General features: G+C 37.4%; 2 protein-coding genes across 2 annotated transcripts in view; both read right to left on the bottom strand.

Annotated features, from left to right (window-relative positions):
• Positions 1-97, bottom strand: part of LOC102774713 (olfactory receptor 5D13-like) — a 1,108-nt gene extending 1,011 nt beyond the window's left edge. The window contains exon 1 of the mRNA XM_006772349.2: positions 5-97. Within this exon, the coding sequence (XP_006772412.2) occupies positions 5-97 (93 nt within the window). The remainder of the gene's footprint in view (positions 1-4) is intronic.
• A 6,600-nt stretch (positions 98-6,697) lies between these two features.
• LOC102774426 (olfactory receptor 5D13-like) lies at positions 6,698-9,023 on the bottom strand. Its single transcript, XM_015569486.1, is given in 3 exon segments — positions 6,698-7,122; positions 7,125-7,648; positions 9,016-9,023. Coding segments are annotated over 3 exon segments (957 nt in total).
• Between the last annotated feature and the right edge of the window lie 9,359 nt (positions 9,024-18,382).

Raw genomic sequence — 18,382 nt, 5'->3', positions numbered from 1 at the left:
ATGCCAGGAACAGGGGCACCTGGAGATCTGGAAAATCTGAGAAGCCCAAGAGAGTGAATGTGGCTCCGGCACTCCGATTTCCTTCAGCTAACAACATGGTTGTTACTGGAGAACATCTGAAATAATGATAAAAATAACAACAATGATAATAATGACAGTACACTTATATCACAGTTACCATGTGGCTGGGAAAAACATTAAGCTCTATTAACTCCTTTTTGTCCTGATTGTGAAAGTATTACCGATGTTCCTTCTTTTCCATTATTATGCTGAGAGAAATAAGCCAGACAGAGAAAGATCAATATCACATGATCTCACTTATATGTGGAATCTAAAGAACAAAAGAAGCTATATTAACTTTCATCTCCAAACAGCATTGGAGGCGATAATAGTTCTATTTGCATGTGCAGCCTATGAAGGGATGGTTCTGTCTCCCACAGACCATGAGTTGAACCATAATGTCCAACCTGAGGGTCACAAGAAAGGTAGCATCTGTGAGTCACCACAGGAGTTTCCAAACTTTGAAAATATAATGGATATTGAAAGAATATAATCCTGTATATCTTCAAGCTCTTGATGAATTCATCCTGAAGCTATAATAATCGGCTTAGTGTTCTACAAACAATCTGGCAACCTGGTAAAATAATGAAGTTACAGCTTTGACATGTTGTTCCCTCACACACCTTTTTTCTTTCCTACATAAGTGTTTTTCTCACTTACTGCCATTGATGCTGTCCACATACTGATCTAGATTCCTTATTAACTTTTAAATGGCTATTATTTTTATTTTATAATTTTATTAGGCATATCAGAGCATTAAATGCTCATAAGATCTCTGAATTGGAAAGCAACTTAAAATGTATTTTGCTCAAGCCTTTCATATTCTCTAGAGCAGTGGTCGGCAAACTCGTTAGTGAACAGAGCCAAATATCAACAGTACAACGATTGAAATTTTCTTTTGAGAGCCAAATTTTTTAAACTTAAACTATATAGGTAGGTACATTGTTATTAACTTAATTAGGCTACTCCTAAGGCTTAGGAAGAGCCACACTCAAGGGGCCAAAGAGCAGCATGTGGCTCGCGAGCCGCAGTTTGCTGACCATGGCTCTCTAGAGGAAGCTAGAGAATATGGTAATAGTTACCAATGGTTACATAATCACCCTCAAAATTTCCTGCCACTCTAAGTATTGTAGATGGGTTTTGATTAAAGTTACATATGTTATTATCTTGTTTGGAGTCATGCAATCTTTATTATATTTGTATATGTGATTTTGAGAAAGGAAAAGCAACTTGTACTCACAGCAGTTCATAACTGCAGAAATATCCTTAATCATTTAACAATTTTTTTCTTTTTATTTTGCAGTTTATTTTGGGTTCCCTTCCTTTGCAACTAAAGACTCATGATAAATCACACGTTATCTCATTTAATCCTGCAACAAGTTTTTGTTTGTTTTCTTTTTAAATATATTTTTATTGTTGATAGTATTACAGATATCTCCCATTCACCTCCCTCTTCCTTTACCATTAACCAATAGCATGCACATGTCTGAAATATTCAGGTTAATATAAGACAATTATTATGAATCTCATAAACAAAGATGCTGTTTTAGTTTTGCCTGACCAGATCAAGGTAGAAAGAAACTATTATACCCTTCATAGCTAAATGCCCCTTGTGCCATTCCAAACATGTATTTCCTACATGAGGAAAAGGGAATCAGCAGGCACAAGGAGTTAGTGACAGATCAGCATGATTTAAAAAGCATGGATTTGAAAACGTATATTTAAATTCAGTTTTAGGCTTTGTCATTTACTGTGTGATCTTCGGTGAATTACTGGAATTGTCTAAGCCTCAATTTCTTTATCAATAATATTGACATGATAATAGATATTTCATAGGTGTGTAAAAATTAAATTAGGAAATGATATTAATATACTGAGCACAAAATCTGGTAATCATGGGAGCCAGGAGATGCAGATTTCTCTATCCTCACCTCTTTTTATCCTTAGTGCTATGACTAATTGGTATTATTTTTAAACCCTGATATTATTTTTTAATCTAAGAAACAGATCAAGGATGAAAGTGGGCAGCAATGAATATCTAGGTACAATTTGGAATGTCTAAGGCTAGCTCCGCTCTTTCCTGGATCTCCCCCTTGGCCCTATTTGTCTTAATTCACCAATTACTCTGCTTCCACAAGTTGTCTCTGTTTCCCCCTTTACTTTCTCGTTATTATCTGACTCTTTCTTGTCCTCTGTTTACAACCGCAGGTCGGTGCCTTTGGGAGGCTTAGCGAACTGCAATCGTTCTCGGGTGAATTATGGTAGCCAGGTACCAGCCAGCTTCCCTGCTGCCAGACTGCACTGTAAGAGCATCAATTTCTTCTTCCCTTGATTGCAGTGATTATCATAACAGGCTTTGCTCTGAAAACTTTGATTTCTTCCTAGTAGCTAATTTATCAAATCTAAATTCTTCTGCTCAGTTTTACCTAAAGCCTTATCCTAGCTACCCCCCAGTAGTCAACCTTCTTTATTCACGCCAAATAAATGAGAGAGAACACAAGACAGATCACGGAGCCTGAAACCAACTCACCTGAAGATTCTGGTTTTTGCTATTAATAGTCTCCAAGGAAGTTCCCACTCAGAATTCAAAATTATTTTAAATCTAAAGAAGTTGGTAAATATGGAAGAAGTTTACAATAAATTTTAATTGTTGCAATGGCAACATATTTCTTTCTTAATGTCCAGAAAAGAGAGAGAGAGAGAGAGAGAGAGAGAGAGATTGAAATTGATTTGGAAACTGAATCTGACTCCCAGAACTTATGTAGGGCTTATGTATACTTCCATGACCTTGGGGATTTTGACCCTAGAGAATCTTTAATGAATTATTTCTTTTTATATCACAAACTCACAAATTAGACTGAATGCTCTCCTATGTGTATTTTTTATAAGAATGCAATTTCTTCTAAATCACTGAAGATGATGCTTCATTAAGCCTACCTTATAAATTTCTTTTAAAAATGTAATTATATAAAATGTACAAATTGATGTAGAAAATATGGTGACTAAAGTAAACAGCAAATGGAAAAATAAGTAAGCTAAAATGTAACTATTCAGAGATCATTTCTGTTAACATTTGCTGTGTGATTTTTCTATATTTTCTATGCATAATGTGTATGTGTGTGTGTGTGTGTGTGTGTGTGTGTGTGTGTGAGCACGCACGTGCATGCATGCATTGACATGCATAAATAATATAACTTTTGTTATGCCTTTTTCATTTCACATAAAATAATCATTATTGTTCTTGGAAACATTGATTTATTTTTTGAAACTAATGTGTTATCTTCCATATATGAGCAATCTACCCTTTCAAGCTTATATTAACCTAATTGAATAATATAATCTCTTTGTGCCTATACCATCTTAAAAATGAAAAATATATTTTAGAAGCATGTTTAGCTCTCTAAAGCCACTGGGTACCAACCAATCCATTGGTCTCACTATGCCCAAATACCACCCAATTAGATTCATGTAAGTTTTCCCTGGGCCCTTAGCAACCAACTCACCATTGCCACACTCTCTATAGGAACCCAACACAACAGAAGCTATTTTCTTACTTCATTTTTATTGTTGACACTATTACAGATATCCACATCCCCCCTTTGCCCACCTCCACCCAACCCCCACTCCCCCTTCTCTCTGACCATCACCACACTATTGTCTGTGTTTATGGGTTATGCAGATATGTTCTTTGGATAATTTTGTCACTTTCTTTCATCAAGCCCCCTCCCCCACCTGATTCCTCTCTCCTCTGAGATCAACAGAGGCTATTGATCATGGGGAATAGAATTATTTATTGTAATGGCATGGCCTTGCTCCAGAATCCTAGTGGGTCTGCACTGCTACTCCCCCCATAGGATTGGCTTGAATCCACACTGCATCTGTTCCTCATCACTGACACCTCTACACCCTGGAACAGTCTGGACCCAATTTCTGCACCAGAGTGACTCTAAGCTAGCAACTTTCTATGTTACCTGATATATGAGCTTTCTATGCTACCTGACAAATTACCATCTACTCAGTGGCTTAAACTAATACACATATTTTATATCACACTTTCTGTAGGGCAGCAGGCTGGGCACCACTTGGCTGGGCTTTCTGGACTCCATAGAGAGTCATTAGGGTACAAATTAAGTGTCAGCAAGAGCTGTAGTCTCATAAGAAAATTAGCTAGAGAAAGCAGAACACTATTTTATTTAATTCTGTTTACCAGTCAGCAGAGGAGGGTGTGCACAGCCTATATGGGGCAAGAGTGTACTTATAGTGCTCAGCTTGGGTGATAAGGGAGACTGTGCTACTGGATCCTATAGAACTACTACATCTGGCTACTCTACCAAGCCTGGGAGACTTAGAAGCTCTACCTAATACATACAAACAAACACAGGGAGGCTGCCGAAGTGAGGAGACAAAGAAACATGTCTCAAATGAAATAAGAGAGCAAAACTCCAGAAAAAATAACTAAACAAAATTGAGACATGCAATCTTCTAATTGCAGAATGCAAAACACTGGTTATAAGGATGCTCAATGAACTTAGTGAGAACCTCAACAGTATTAAAAAAAGAACCAGCCATAAGTGAAGGATATACTAACTGAAATAAATGACAATTTACAGGGAATCAACAGTAGAGTAAATGTAGCCAGAACCAAATCAGTGATTTTGAATATAAGGAAGCAAAAAATACCCAATCAGAACAGGAAAAAGACAAAAGAATCCCAAAAAAATGAGGCTAGGGTAAAAAGCATCTGGGATAATATCAAGTGTCCCAACATTAGCATCATGAGAATGCCAGAAGGAGAATAGAGGGAGCAAGAAATTTAAAACATATTTGAAAAAAATAAAGACAGAAAACTTCCCTAACCTGGTGAAAAAAAAAGACATACAAGTCCAGGAAGCACAGAGAGTCTCACTCAAGATGAACCCAAAGAGGCCCACACCAAACCAAGACACATCATAATGAAAATGCAAAGGTTAAAGACAGAGAATCTTAAAAGCAGCAAGAGGAAAGCAGTTAGTAATCTATAAAGAAGCTTCCATAAGACTGTCAGCTGATTCATCAACAGAAACTTTGCAGGCCAGAAGGGATTGGCAAGGAATATTAAAAGTGATGAAAAGCAAATACCTATAACCAAGATTACTCTACCCAAAGAGTATTCTTTAAGAGGAAGAAGAAAAATATATATCAAAAATATAAACAATAAAATGGCAACAAATACATATATATCAATAATTGAATCTAAAAAAATAAACAAACAAGCAGAACAGAAACAAACTCATAGATACAGAGAACATTTTGGTGGTGGCCAGATGAGAGAGAGGTTGAGGCAATGGATGAAAAGGTGAAGGGATGAAGAAGTACAAATTAGTTGTTACAGAATAGTCATGGGGATGTAAAGTACACCATAGAGAATATAGTCAATAATATTCTAATAACTATGTATTGTGTCAGATGAGCACAAGATTTATCAGGATGATCACTTAGTAAGCTATATAATGTTTAATCAGTGGGTTGTACACCAAAAACTAATATAATAATGTATATCAATTGTAATTTAAAAATAAAAATGATTTTAAAACAAATAAAATAAAATATTGACACATTAATCTAATCAAGTAATAGGAAAGTCTATTATATGACATTTAAATTTGTTTTCTCAGAAAAAAATTGGTTTGATATTAGAAAATTCAAAAAATGTAAGTTGTCGTCGAAACCGGTTTGGCTCAGTGGATAGAGCGTCGGCTTGCGGACTGAAAGGTCCCAGGTTCGATTCCGGTCAAGGGCATGTACCTGGGTTGTGGGCACATCCCCACTGGGGGATGTGCAGGAGGCAGCTGATCGATGTTTCTCTCTCATCGATGTTTCTAACTCTCTATCTCTCTCCCTCTCTGTAAAAAATCAATAAAATATATATATTTAAAAAAAATGTAAGTTGTCATATTAAAATGTTAAGAGTTAAAATGAAGAAAAAAGTAGCTTAGTTCAACCCTCACCAAAAAAAAAAAAAATACAAATAAAAAACATAACTTTGCTAATCTGGGGGAAAGGGTTCTATGAAGACATAGCAAACAACATTTTAAATATAAAATATTCAGTGCTTTTCTTGTGACATCAGAAAGTCAAGGATGCACAGTTTTACTATTTGTTCAACATTACACTGAAGTTCCTAGCACTGAGTTGACCTAAGCAAAAAGAAAACATAAAAGAAATAATATTGAAAACAAAAAAACAATATATTTAATCAGAGATTAATATAATATGCATTTTGAATATCCAAAATAATCTATAAGTAAATTGTAAAATTACTACATTGTAGACTATGATGCTCACATCACCTCGAAAATCCCACACTTCACATGGCTTAAATTGAACTGAAATTTGACCTGGACAATCATTTGACCTGGACAAAATTTGACCTTGGTCATGTATACTATCACAGAAAACTCTATACTCCAATTTTTTAATCAAAAACTTAGTTTTAAGTGATCAGAACTTTCATCCCTAATATAATTTGCAATTTTAAAGTTGTTTTACTAAATATTAGGGTAAATAGATAATGGACTATCAATTGCAAACTTACCATAGATTCATGTACAGATTTACTAATGAATAACTCTTACCAATACTCTCAAAAAGAAATAACTCATATTCTAGCTTTACACTCATCACAGGACAATTTAGTGTTGAATAACTTCCTGACTGTCTCTTTCACATCTTTGTTCCTGAGGCTGTAGATCAGTGGATTCAGCATGGGGATGACCACTGTGTAAAAGACAGAGGTCACCTTGACCATGAGCCAGGAATTTTTGGAGTTAGGCACACAGTAGAGAAAAAGAATGGTCCCATGGAAGATGGTGATGGCAGTCAGGTGGGAGGCCCATGTGGAGAAGGCTTTGTGGCGCCTCCCAGTTGAAGGCATCTTCATGACTGTGATAAAAATGAAAATATATGAAGTAAGAATGATCATCAGGCTACTTATTTCATTGAAAGTGGCAGAAACTAAAATGATCTTCTGGCTAATGTAGGGGTCAGAACAAGACACAGAGACAATGGCAGCATGCTCACAAAGTTATTTATGAAATTATTTCTTCTGACAGATAATTCCAATAGAAAGTAGGTAAGGGTCAGGGAACAGGCTATACCCCAAGAATATGATGCACCCACTAAGAGGGAGCAAAGCTTCTGAGACATGACTGCTGGGTAGAGCAGAGGGTTACACACGGCCACAAATCGGTCATAGGCCATCACGGCCAACATGAGTGTTTCTGTCACCACAAATACACAGGCAAAGAAGAACTGAATGAAGCATCCTGTGAAGGAGATGGTTCTGTCTTCCACAACCACGTTTTCTAATAGTTTGGGTGTAACCACTGTAGAGTAACAGAAATCAACAAAAGACAAATGACTGAGAAAGTAGTACATAGGGGTGTGGAGTTTGGGATTGATCTTGATAACCATGATCATGCCCAGGTTCCCCAGCACAGTGACTGTGTAGATGGCTAAGAATAACAAGAACAGGGGCACTTGGAGTTCTGGATATTCTGAGAAACACAAAAGGATGAAAGTCACGTCAGCACTCTGGTTTTCTTGGTTCCTGTGGACAGAACAGGAAAGTTGACTCAGAGAAATGAGAAGCAAAATTTGAATAAGGCAAGTTAAAATGAGCAAATGTAGAGAGACATAGTGAATATACAAAATGTTTTGGAAAATACTTGCTTTCACTTGCTATATTATTTCAGAAGCTAGATTTGACTAATATCACAATTCTAGAGTGAATATGACATTTGTGCAGGTAAAATAATAAAAGAAGGTAGTTGAGAGATGAAGAACAAAAATAGAGTTCTCTGTTATATTTTAAATGCTCAGACTCGGTATCCTCAGAGACAATTAGCATTGTGAGAAGGACCAATCTAGCTTTTTAACTGAATATGAGTTCAGTTAAAATGCTTGTCTTGGAGAAAATACATATCATAAGTTTCTGTAATTTCTTCCCTGACTAACCAATTTAACAAGGAGAAGTTAGAACTCAAAAGGAAATTAATGATCTAACAAAATGGTCATTACAATTTTGCTTTTTTCTCTCTCTATTGTTGCTAGAGCTATTTCTAAATTTCCCTTTGGGATAAAGGCTTATAGTAATACTAAAGAAGTTAGATTTGCCTATTAAATCAGGACCACTCTGTAAACTCACAATGCACTGAGACTTATCTTGAGTCCTACAAAACAAGTTCTCATAGTAAAATCCCATTGGACCTTATCTTCCTGAAGTAGCATAAAATAAGGACATTTAGGGGGAAAAGGGATTCAATGGATTTTTTTTAAATGTTTTATGCTCTTCCAAAATGCTTCAACTGCCTTTTTCTGTCTTTATAAGCAGTTATTCTCAACGCCCTTTCCTGACTGCTCACTAAAACCTAACAAGGCACTAGGCATAAAAGGAAAGTCATTCCATGTAGAATTCTGCAAAATTCTAGGTCTTGTTATGAGCTGAAATTAAACACTCCATAGTTTTCACGCCTTTCTCCTCCATGATCACAGGCAGCACTGAAAGGTTTCCTACATATATAACCATATCATTCACATCTCCTTGCACCTAGTCTTCTTTAATTTTTTCTTTAAATTCCTTTTATTTAATACTTGTGGTTTGATCTTCCATCATATTTATTATGATTTCCTGAATTTTTTTTCAACTTCACATAAAACTCATTGAATGCGAATCCATAACTGAGCACATTTTTGCTCACTTTTTCCAAAATCTATATTTATTCTCTATGGCTATTGTAACAATGTCTGAGCATCCCAGGGTTGGTAAGGAAATAGTCATCATCAAAGATGAACATACCAAAGTGTTCTTCTATAGATGATTGGATAAAGACGTGCTACATGTATACAATGGAATACTACTCAGCCATAAGAAAAAATGAAATACTGCCATTTGCAAAAATATGGATGGATCCTGACAATATCATGCTAAGTGAAATAAGTCAGGAAAAGATAAGAACCATATGATTTCACTCATATGTGGGATATAAAACTGAAAACAACAAGTGAACAAACAAGAAAAATAAAAACTCATAGACACAGAAGGGATTGAGGGGTAATAAAGGGTAAAGGGAATTAAATAAATGGTAATAGAATATTTGACTTTAGGTGGTGGGCACACAGTGAAATATACATATGATGTTCCATAGAATCGCTTACTTGAAACCTATAAAATTTTACTAACCTATGTCACCCCAATAAATTTAAAGAAAGATAAATATAATTTCTGATATATATTCATCTCATTCCTACGCACATATCTTTTCCACGTGTGTAGCTTTTCACTCTACCTCCTGCCTTCTATATTTATACCATCAGACTTGGGGCCAAAGTTCACAGTCCCCAAAGTTCATTTAGGCCCCTGAAGTGTCAACATGCTTGTTGACTGAGAGCTCCAGTGCTGTGCACACTTGTTGCCTTCTTTCCAGGGACATCTAACCTGGAGTGGCTTTCTCATTTTATAGCCACTCTGTGCTCAACACTGTTATAGGCATTTTAGAAAGCATGAAATTATAAAATATGGATCTCACCCCCAAATCTGTCCCTTCTGAGAATTATCTTGAGGAATTATATATACAATTACAAATAATATAGTACAACATATAATTCTTGTTTGTCATTAAAATTAAAGCTTGTGCATATAAACAGAAGGATAAGAATACTGTGATCAACAAAAACTGAAACTTTCCTAGTTATGTAGGTCAGTGGATATTCAAATACTTCCAGTTGGCTAAGTAGATATCCTGACAATTAGATTGACACACATGTTTGCATCCTGCAAAGATTACTGGAATACATTATCTTCTTTCTAAAGTGAAATAAAATAAGATTGAATAAACTCCCCTGAGCGCAGAAGAATTTGACTTATTCATTTGCTAAAGCTTCTTTGCTAAAACTAATGAATTCCAGGAAAGCTCCTGCTGAGAATTCAACTTTTAAAAAAATATATATATATATGGTAACAAACCTGTGAAAATATTAACAGGGGTCTACAGTGTGTTGTAATATGTAAGGGAAATGATATTTCCTCTAATCTATTATAAATAAACGTGGAGATGACAGAGAAAAGGGGAAACCAAAAAGCTGAATCCTAGCACCAAGCAGTGTTACACTTATATGCCACCCAGACCCTAGGGATGTTAGCCCTGGAGAATATCACTGAAGTATTGCCTTGGAGACCACAGACGGAGCAGCTAGATGAAGTAATGTCTCATGTGATATTTTGATTGCATATAATTTCTTCTAAAGATTGGGGAATAATTTCATCATCAACTTTAACCTATCAATCTTTTGAAAATATTAAACCAGATGTAAAACATTTTGTCTTTAAATACCTATAAAATACAGAAATGTACAAAAAAAAGTCAACTATTGGTCAAAAATTTAGAGAGAACTATTCTCAACCGTGATTGTATTTCTGGTTTTACCTCTCTATGTAAATATATATTTATTACTGTGTACCTTGATATAAAACTTATACAATATGTATCATATTATTGTTATACTGCCTACTATCCTTTCCTTAACATTATATTTTGAGCTTCATTTTTCATGAAAACAATTTTCTTAAAATAGTACAGCTCTTCTAAATATGAGCGCAATGCTACTCACTGCTTACATTTATTATTGACATTGAAAAATAACATTTATTGGATAAAGGACTTAAATGTAAGGCGGGAAACCATAAAAATCTTAGAAGAAGCCATAGGCAGCAAAATAGTAGACATTTGTTGTAGCAATATCTTTATCGACACAGCCCCTAGGGCAATGGAAACTAAGGAGAAAATGAACAAATGGAACTACATCAAGATAAAAAGCTTCTGCTCAGCAAAAGAAACCATCAACAAAACAACAAGAAAGCCCACTGCATGGGAGAACATATTTGCCAATGTTATCTCCTATAAGGGTTTAATCTCCAAAATGTATAGGGAACTCATACAACTTAACAAAAGGAAGATCAACAATCCAATCAAAAAATGGGCAAAGGACCTAAATAGACACTTTTCGAAAGAGGACATACGGAAGACCTTCTGCCATGATACACACTAGACACTTTTCGAAAGAGGACATACAGAAGACCTTCTGCCATGATACACATGAAAACACACTCAAAGTCACTAATCATCTGAGAAATGCAAATCAAAACAACCATGAGGTACCATCTCACACCTGTCAGAATAGCTATCATCAACAAATCCACAAACGACAAGTGCTGGAGAGGATGCAGAGAAAAAGGAACCCTCTTGTACTGCTGGTGGGAAAGCAGACTGGTGCAGCCACTGTAGAAAACAGTATGTGTTTCTCAAAAAATTAAAAATGGAACTTCCATTTGACTCAGTAATCCCAGTTCTAGGAATATAATCCAAGAAAACAGAAACACCAACCAGAAATGCTATATGCATCCCTATGTTCATAGCAGCACAATTTACCATAGCCAAGATTTGGAAACAGCTTAAATGCCCATCAGCAGATGAGTGGATTAGAAAACTGGTACATCTACACAATGGAATATTACACTGCTGTAAAAAAGAAGGCATTCTTACCATTTGCAACAGCTTGGATGGAACTCAGATAGTAGGAGGGTGAGGGCATGTGCTGGAGGGTGGAACGGCCGGAGAGAGGTCAATTGGGGGGAAAAAGAGACATACGTAATACTTTCAACAATAAAGAATTTTAAAAAAAGAAAAATAACATTTTCATTTGCTATTTTATTTAAAAGTAATATTCATAAATATTATTGGATAAAAAAGACACCTCCATGTATTACCCATGTAAACACTCCACGATTGGATAATTACAGAGAAACGCCTGGAGGTCCTGCTGCTTCTAATTGTCACTGTCCCATGGTAGCTGACAGTCATATGCAAAAACAAGAAGCAGTCATCACTTTGGATGATACCAACCATGGGGCCCTAAAGCAGCGGTTCTCAACCTGTGGCAGTCGAGCGACCCTTTCACACAGGGGTCGCCTAAGACCATCCTGCATATCAGATATTTACATTACGATTCATAACAGTAGCAACGAAAATAATGTTATGGTTGGGTCACAACATGGGGAACTGCATTTAAAGGGCCAGAAGGTTGAGAACCACTGCCCTAAAATAAAGGCATTCAAGTCCCCTCAGCAGTCACGGAGCTATATCTTGCTTCAACAATGTTTGGACGGAACAGACCAAGGACTCCCTCCCCTTCTTCCAGCCTCCAGCCACTCTCCAGCGTCTTATCTAGTCACCACCTTCAGAATCACCTCTGAGACCAGCCAACACACCATTTTTTTTCTACCTTAACTCTTTATTGCCGAACAATGATGAGCTCCCAAATTGGTCAGAATTATTCCACCCAGGTGGAGGCTGCCATCAACCGCCCTGCCAACCTGCATCTGTGGGCCTCCCACACCTACCTCTCTCGGGGCTTCTATTTCAACCATGATGATGTGGCTCTCGAGAGTGTGGGTCACTTCCTCTGGGAGTTGGCGGAGAAGAAGTGCCAGGGCGCTGAGCATCTCTTAAAGTTGCAAAAACAGCGCGGTGGCCGCATTCTCTTCCAGGACGTGCTGAGGCCTCCACAAGGCGAGTGGGCAAAACTCAGGACGCCATGGAAGCCTCCCTGGCCTTGGCAAGGAACCTGAACCAGGCCCTTTTGGATCTGCAGGCCCTGGGTTCTACCCGCACAGACCCTCAGCTCTGTGACTTCCTGGAGAACCACTTCCGGGGTGAGGAGGTGAAACTCATCAAGAAGATGGGTGACACCTGACTAACCTCCGCAGGCTGCCGGCCCCCGGGCTGGGCTGAGCGTGTAACTCTTCGAAAGGCTCACCCTCCAGCACGACTAGGAGCCTGTGGAGCCCAGAGGCCTTTGAGGGCCCCTCTGCATCCCCTGGTGTCTGGCTTTTTCCTGAGCCTCTCCCCGAAACTACTAGCCATTTTTTTAACCACCCTGGAGCCCTCTCCCATGCATTAAACCAAATGAAACAATAAATGTTTTGAAAAAAAGCAAAAAGAAAGAAAGAAAGGAAGGGAGGGAGGGAAGGAGGAAGGGAGGGAAGGAAAGGAGAAAGAAAGGGCATTCATTAGCATCTGCCCAGGGAGAGCTTTGGCCACCTCTTTTCTGGTATGAATAAAACTCATATTGGTACCTTCATTTATTATTCTTTAAATTTTGCTATTATAAACATATGGAAATATGAACTGAGTGCATTTTAATTCAGAAATGTCTAATTGTATCTAAAGTCTTTTTTAAAATCATTCTATCAATTTGAAATTTTAAGAGCAATGAAAATGTAAATGGTTGAAGAAATAAAAAAGTTAATATTTTTTAAAAAAGAAAAATAACATATATATTGTTTAAGAATCTGCCATATCTTAACATATAAATATCTCAATCTCCTTACTTGATTTAATAGAAAGGTGTCAGCAAACTTTTACTGTAAAGATTCATCTAGTAAATATTTTAGGCTTTGAAAGCAATATAGTCTCAATCTTAACTCTTTAATTCTATGTCTTAGCATGCCTGCAGCCCTAGGCAATACATCAATAGGCATGGCTCTGTTTATTTATAAATAACTAAACATTTTATTTATAAAAAGACAGTAGACAAGATTTGATTTGTAACTCATAGTGTGTCAACCCATGCAAAGCAAATTAATTACTTGATTGTACAAGGTCCAAAATTATTTCCAGTTCAGTAGGCAGATGTCCTTTGAGTAGTAATACAGGAACCTGGCTTATAATGTGATCATTATAATGTAATTATAAAATTGTGGGAGAAACAATAATTTGTTTTAAAATATATTTCACTTTTCTGCATTGTCACTATGCATAAATTGTTTTATTTGTTTTGTTTAGTTTTTTAATTAAACTTTTGTTGAAGCATATTAAGAGTACTTCTCTTGAGATCATTGAATAATGTCAAAGATTTTTCCTGATAGGCAAAATCATAATACAACTTTGAATTTGGGGAGAGACTATACTAAGATAGATTACAGGAACAAGAAAGAAAAACAAAAGACTTTTTTATTGTTGAGAGTATTAGAGATGTCCCCCCTTTCTTTCCTCCCCCTTAACCCTCACCATGTGATTCCTTCCCTGCCCCAGGCTATCACTACCCTATTGTCTGTGTTCATGGGCAATGCATATATACATATAAATTATTTTATTAATCTCTTCATGCTTTTCAAAACCCAGAATGTGGCTACTGAAAATCATCTTCTTAACCCTCTGGAGGCCGCAGTTTACACTCTCCTGCCCCACGGATAAGGTCCCCCGGGTGTGTCCACCCATTGATGCGAAAGGCGGTGGGGGAGCTGGAAGGCTCCGTGCCCCAGCCCTACACCCATGAGATCCGGGGCACGGTGCGGAGTGGTGAACCGCAGCCTGGCCCGCAACGCACCGCACTCTGCACCAGTATTGTGGCTCAAGGCTCCAGCGGCCACTTGTACCATGGCCGGAATCTGGGTGATCCCTTTGGGGATTTCTAACGTCGATGACCGTGGACGTGCAATTCTTAAAGAATGGGCAGACCCCGGGCGAATCGGAAAACTTTGAAGCAGCTGTTGACAAACTGGCCCACACTCCCTTATTGCCGATGTGTATTACATTGTCGGTGGCCTGGCCCCCGGGGAAGGAATGGTCATCACCAGGAACAGAGGTGGCCCAGCATTCATTTGGCCTCTAGATCCTTTCAATGGAGCGTGGTTCCAATTGAGACAAATCATGGTCCCTGGAAGCCAGCACCTGAGAAGGATGACGGAGAACACCTGCCATCAAAGCCCTAACTCGCACCGGCCAGGCAAAGCTCTTCCAGGTTTTGCCAGTGTTTCCGACTGAGCGCTGACAACCCAGACAAGTGCATGAGGAGGATCAGGAACCTGGGTTACAAGGAAGCAAGCAGAAGAGTGAACTCACCTGCTAGGACAGGCGATTTTTTAAAAATGGAATTCTTGAAGAGCTGCACTTTAAAAAACAAAACAACGTGAAAGGACGGTATTATTTTATGAACAATGCAGGCTCCTTCCTCATTAAACTTCTCAACTGTGTGAGGTGGGGGTGGGGCAGGGAGATCCCTTTGGAGCTGCATGTGGTAAAGTGGGTAGCAGGCTCCTTGCATTCCCTTCCCTTGCAGGGGTGGGCAAACTTTTTGACTTGAGGGCCACAATGGGTTCTTAAACTGGACCGGAGGGCCGGAACAAAAGCATGGATGGAGTGTTTGTGTGAACTAATATAAATTCAAAGTAAACATCATTACATAAAAGGGTACGGTCTTTTTTGCTTTTTATTTTTATTCATTTCAAACGGGCCGGATCCGGCCCGCGGGCCGTAGTTTGCCCACGGCTGCTTCATGGTTTGCCTTGCCCTCCTCAAGCTTCCTCTATCCTGGCTGGAACCACTACCTCAAAGGTAATTGGTCTCAGAGGTCAAACCCTATCCCAGCTTCTCGCCATTACATAGCTATGTTGTCATACCTCAACTTACAAAGAAATAAGCTCTTTGTTCATTATGAAGTGTATGTAGAAGTCTGAGAGAGAAGGTTCTTCTCAATGAAATGGAGAGCTCTCATTTGAATAGAGCCTGTTTGATGTTTGTTAGTCTAACCTTTGGCCGCGTATTTCCATGTGGTGGGATTCTCATTTTGTATGTTTCTAACCTGATGTACTCCTTTTTTCTAAATAGCTACTTTCTTACTGCCTTTTGAAAGCAATATACAGCCAAATAATGTCTGATGGCCACATCATTAGTTAATAAAATAGAAATAAGCTCTTTGTTCATTATGAAGTGTATGTAGAAGTCTGAGAGAGAAGGTTCTTCTCAATGAAATGGAGAGCTCTCATTTGAATAGAGCCTGTTTGATGTTTGTTAGTCTAACCTTTGACCACGTATTTCCATGTGGTGGAATTCTCATTTTGTATAATGTTTCTAACTGGATGTACTCCCTTTTTCTAAATAGCTACTTTCTTACTGCCTTTTGAAAGCAATATACAGCCAAATAATGTCTGATGGCCACATCATTCCTATCTAATAATAGACAAAAATGGTAATTGACCATACCTTCGCTATGCCTCCCATTGGCTAATCAGCATGATATGCAAATTCACCGCCAACAAAGATGGCAGCTAATTTGTTTTTTCTAAATAGCTACTTTCTTACTGCCTTTTGAAAGCAATATACAGCCAAATAATGTCTGATGGCCACATCATTAGTTAATAAAATGCTGGCAAATAAAAATTTCCAAGATAAAAAAAAACAAAACAGAATGTATTCACACCTGACAGGTTGGCTGAACTGCCCATCCTATAAAAGTAATCATTATAGTAATTAAATAGGCATACTCTAACCTTGCTAATCAATAAGGATTTGGTTTAATTCAGGATTTATTAATTCTTGTGTATAAATGAGTAGACCATTCTTGCAAACATATTGGCCTGCTATCTGCGACCCAGGGCGGCAGGCATCCGTGTACGACTCGACCCGGGGCGGCCGGGCAGGGCAGCAGTGATATACTGGCCCGCCAAGGTGTTCCACGCAACCTGGGGAGGTGGGGCAGGCACCTAGGGATCGGGCCTGCCATCTGCCACCCAGGGAGCGTGCCTAAACTAGCAGGTGGTTGTCTCCCGAGGGTTCCCAGACTGTGAGAGGGCACAAGTGGGGCTGAGGGACACCCCGCCATCCCCCCTTAATATAGCATACTATGAAAAGTAAGAAATGTAATTTGAAATAGCCTCTCAAATCCAATATGATAATAGGTGATGGATGGATATTTTGTGCACCGGGCCTCTAGTTAGTTAATAAAATGATGGCAAATAAAAATTTCCAATATAAAAAAACAAAATAGAATGTATTCACATCTGACAGGTTGGTTGAGCTGCCCATCCTATAAAAGTAATTATTATGGTAATTAAATAGGCATACTCTAACCTTGCTAGCCAATAAGGATTTGGTTTAATTCAAGCTTTATTAATTCTTGTGTATAAATGAGGAGACCATTCTTGCAAACATATAGAAGTATAAAAATATAGCATACTATGAAAAGTAAGAAATGTAATATGAAATAGCCTCTCAAATCCAATATGATACTAGGTGATGGATGGATAGATGATGCTGATGATAGATAGATAGATAGATAGATAGAGCCAGAAACAGAGATAGAGATAACAATACCTTTGAGAATAGAAAGTATGAAGTGTGTACTCATGACTAGTGCTCTACCTAGTATATCTAGGATAACTCTCAAATAATGAGATTAGACACTTTCCTCTATCTTTCCATGATCTAAGCTGGGTCTCCTGTAAGGCACATATTTCAAAAACGATTGAAGAGTAAAGAATGTGGTATGGTGGATTTCTTAATTTCCATTCTAATATTTCAAGCAAGAGACAACTTTTTGCTTGTTTTCATTCATTTTAGTTTGACATAATGAGAAAAAATGTTGGTGTTAATTCCCCCCAGTATTGCAGTTTAGGCTCTCATATATTTGTGGTCTTATTCTCAACAGAATTACATAATAATTAGATTGTTCTTCAAATAGTCCACTACAAAATCCCTCTGCAAAAAAAAGTAGCAGAAAGTCTGAATTTGTCTTTCCTTTGCAACTGATACAAATACAACATCCACTAGATGGCAGGGTGACACCATAATTTAAATCAAGACTCAAATCTCATCCTAATGATTGCTTTAAGAGAGCAACAGAGAAGCCAATGGAAAGCAAAATGTTCATAGTTTGAATATATTCATTCCACACCCCTTCCTTTCAAAGATAAGGGAACAAATGTCCAAAGAGGGTGAATTACTTGACCACATTCAAGCATAGACACCTTTAATGTTTAACTTTATTTTACCATTTATTAATATTGAGCTACAAATATTGTTGTGTAGCAGTGTTAGCTTGGTCACTTACACAGTCACATAGTTTGGGGAATAAAGCATATTAACAGCTTACTTCAATTCACTTATAATAAATAAATGCACAAATAAAAAGTGGATTCAAAATATATACAGATATTGGTATAAAAATAAAAATCTCTTCAAAAATACAATTCTTTCTAAAAGCAACGAGCAAACTAAAATTGAAAATTCATTTACCTATTTATATGACACACACATGTGTCGTTTACATATGCATGCATTTATAGATAGGTGTCATATATACGACATTAAATATTACAGAATTGAAACAGAACATTTAATTACATTAATAGATTTAATGGCAAAGTTAAATCCAACACTGTCCTATATATTTGAGAAACTCAGAAACAAAAAGATGCAGTAAAGTTAAAATTAAAAAATAAGTTAGT

The sequence above is a fragment of the Myotis davidii genome, unplaced genomic scaffold (genome assembly GCF_000327345.1).
Source record: "Myotis davidii unplaced genomic scaffold, ASM32734v1 scaffold265, whole genome shotgun sequence".
In the NCBI taxonomy this organism is placed as follows: domain Eukaryota; kingdom Metazoa; phylum Chordata; class Mammalia; order Chiroptera; family Vespertilionidae; genus Myotis; species Myotis davidii.
Note: the sequence above shows the minus strand (reverse complement) of the source record. Positions and strands in the feature narration are given on the sequence as shown.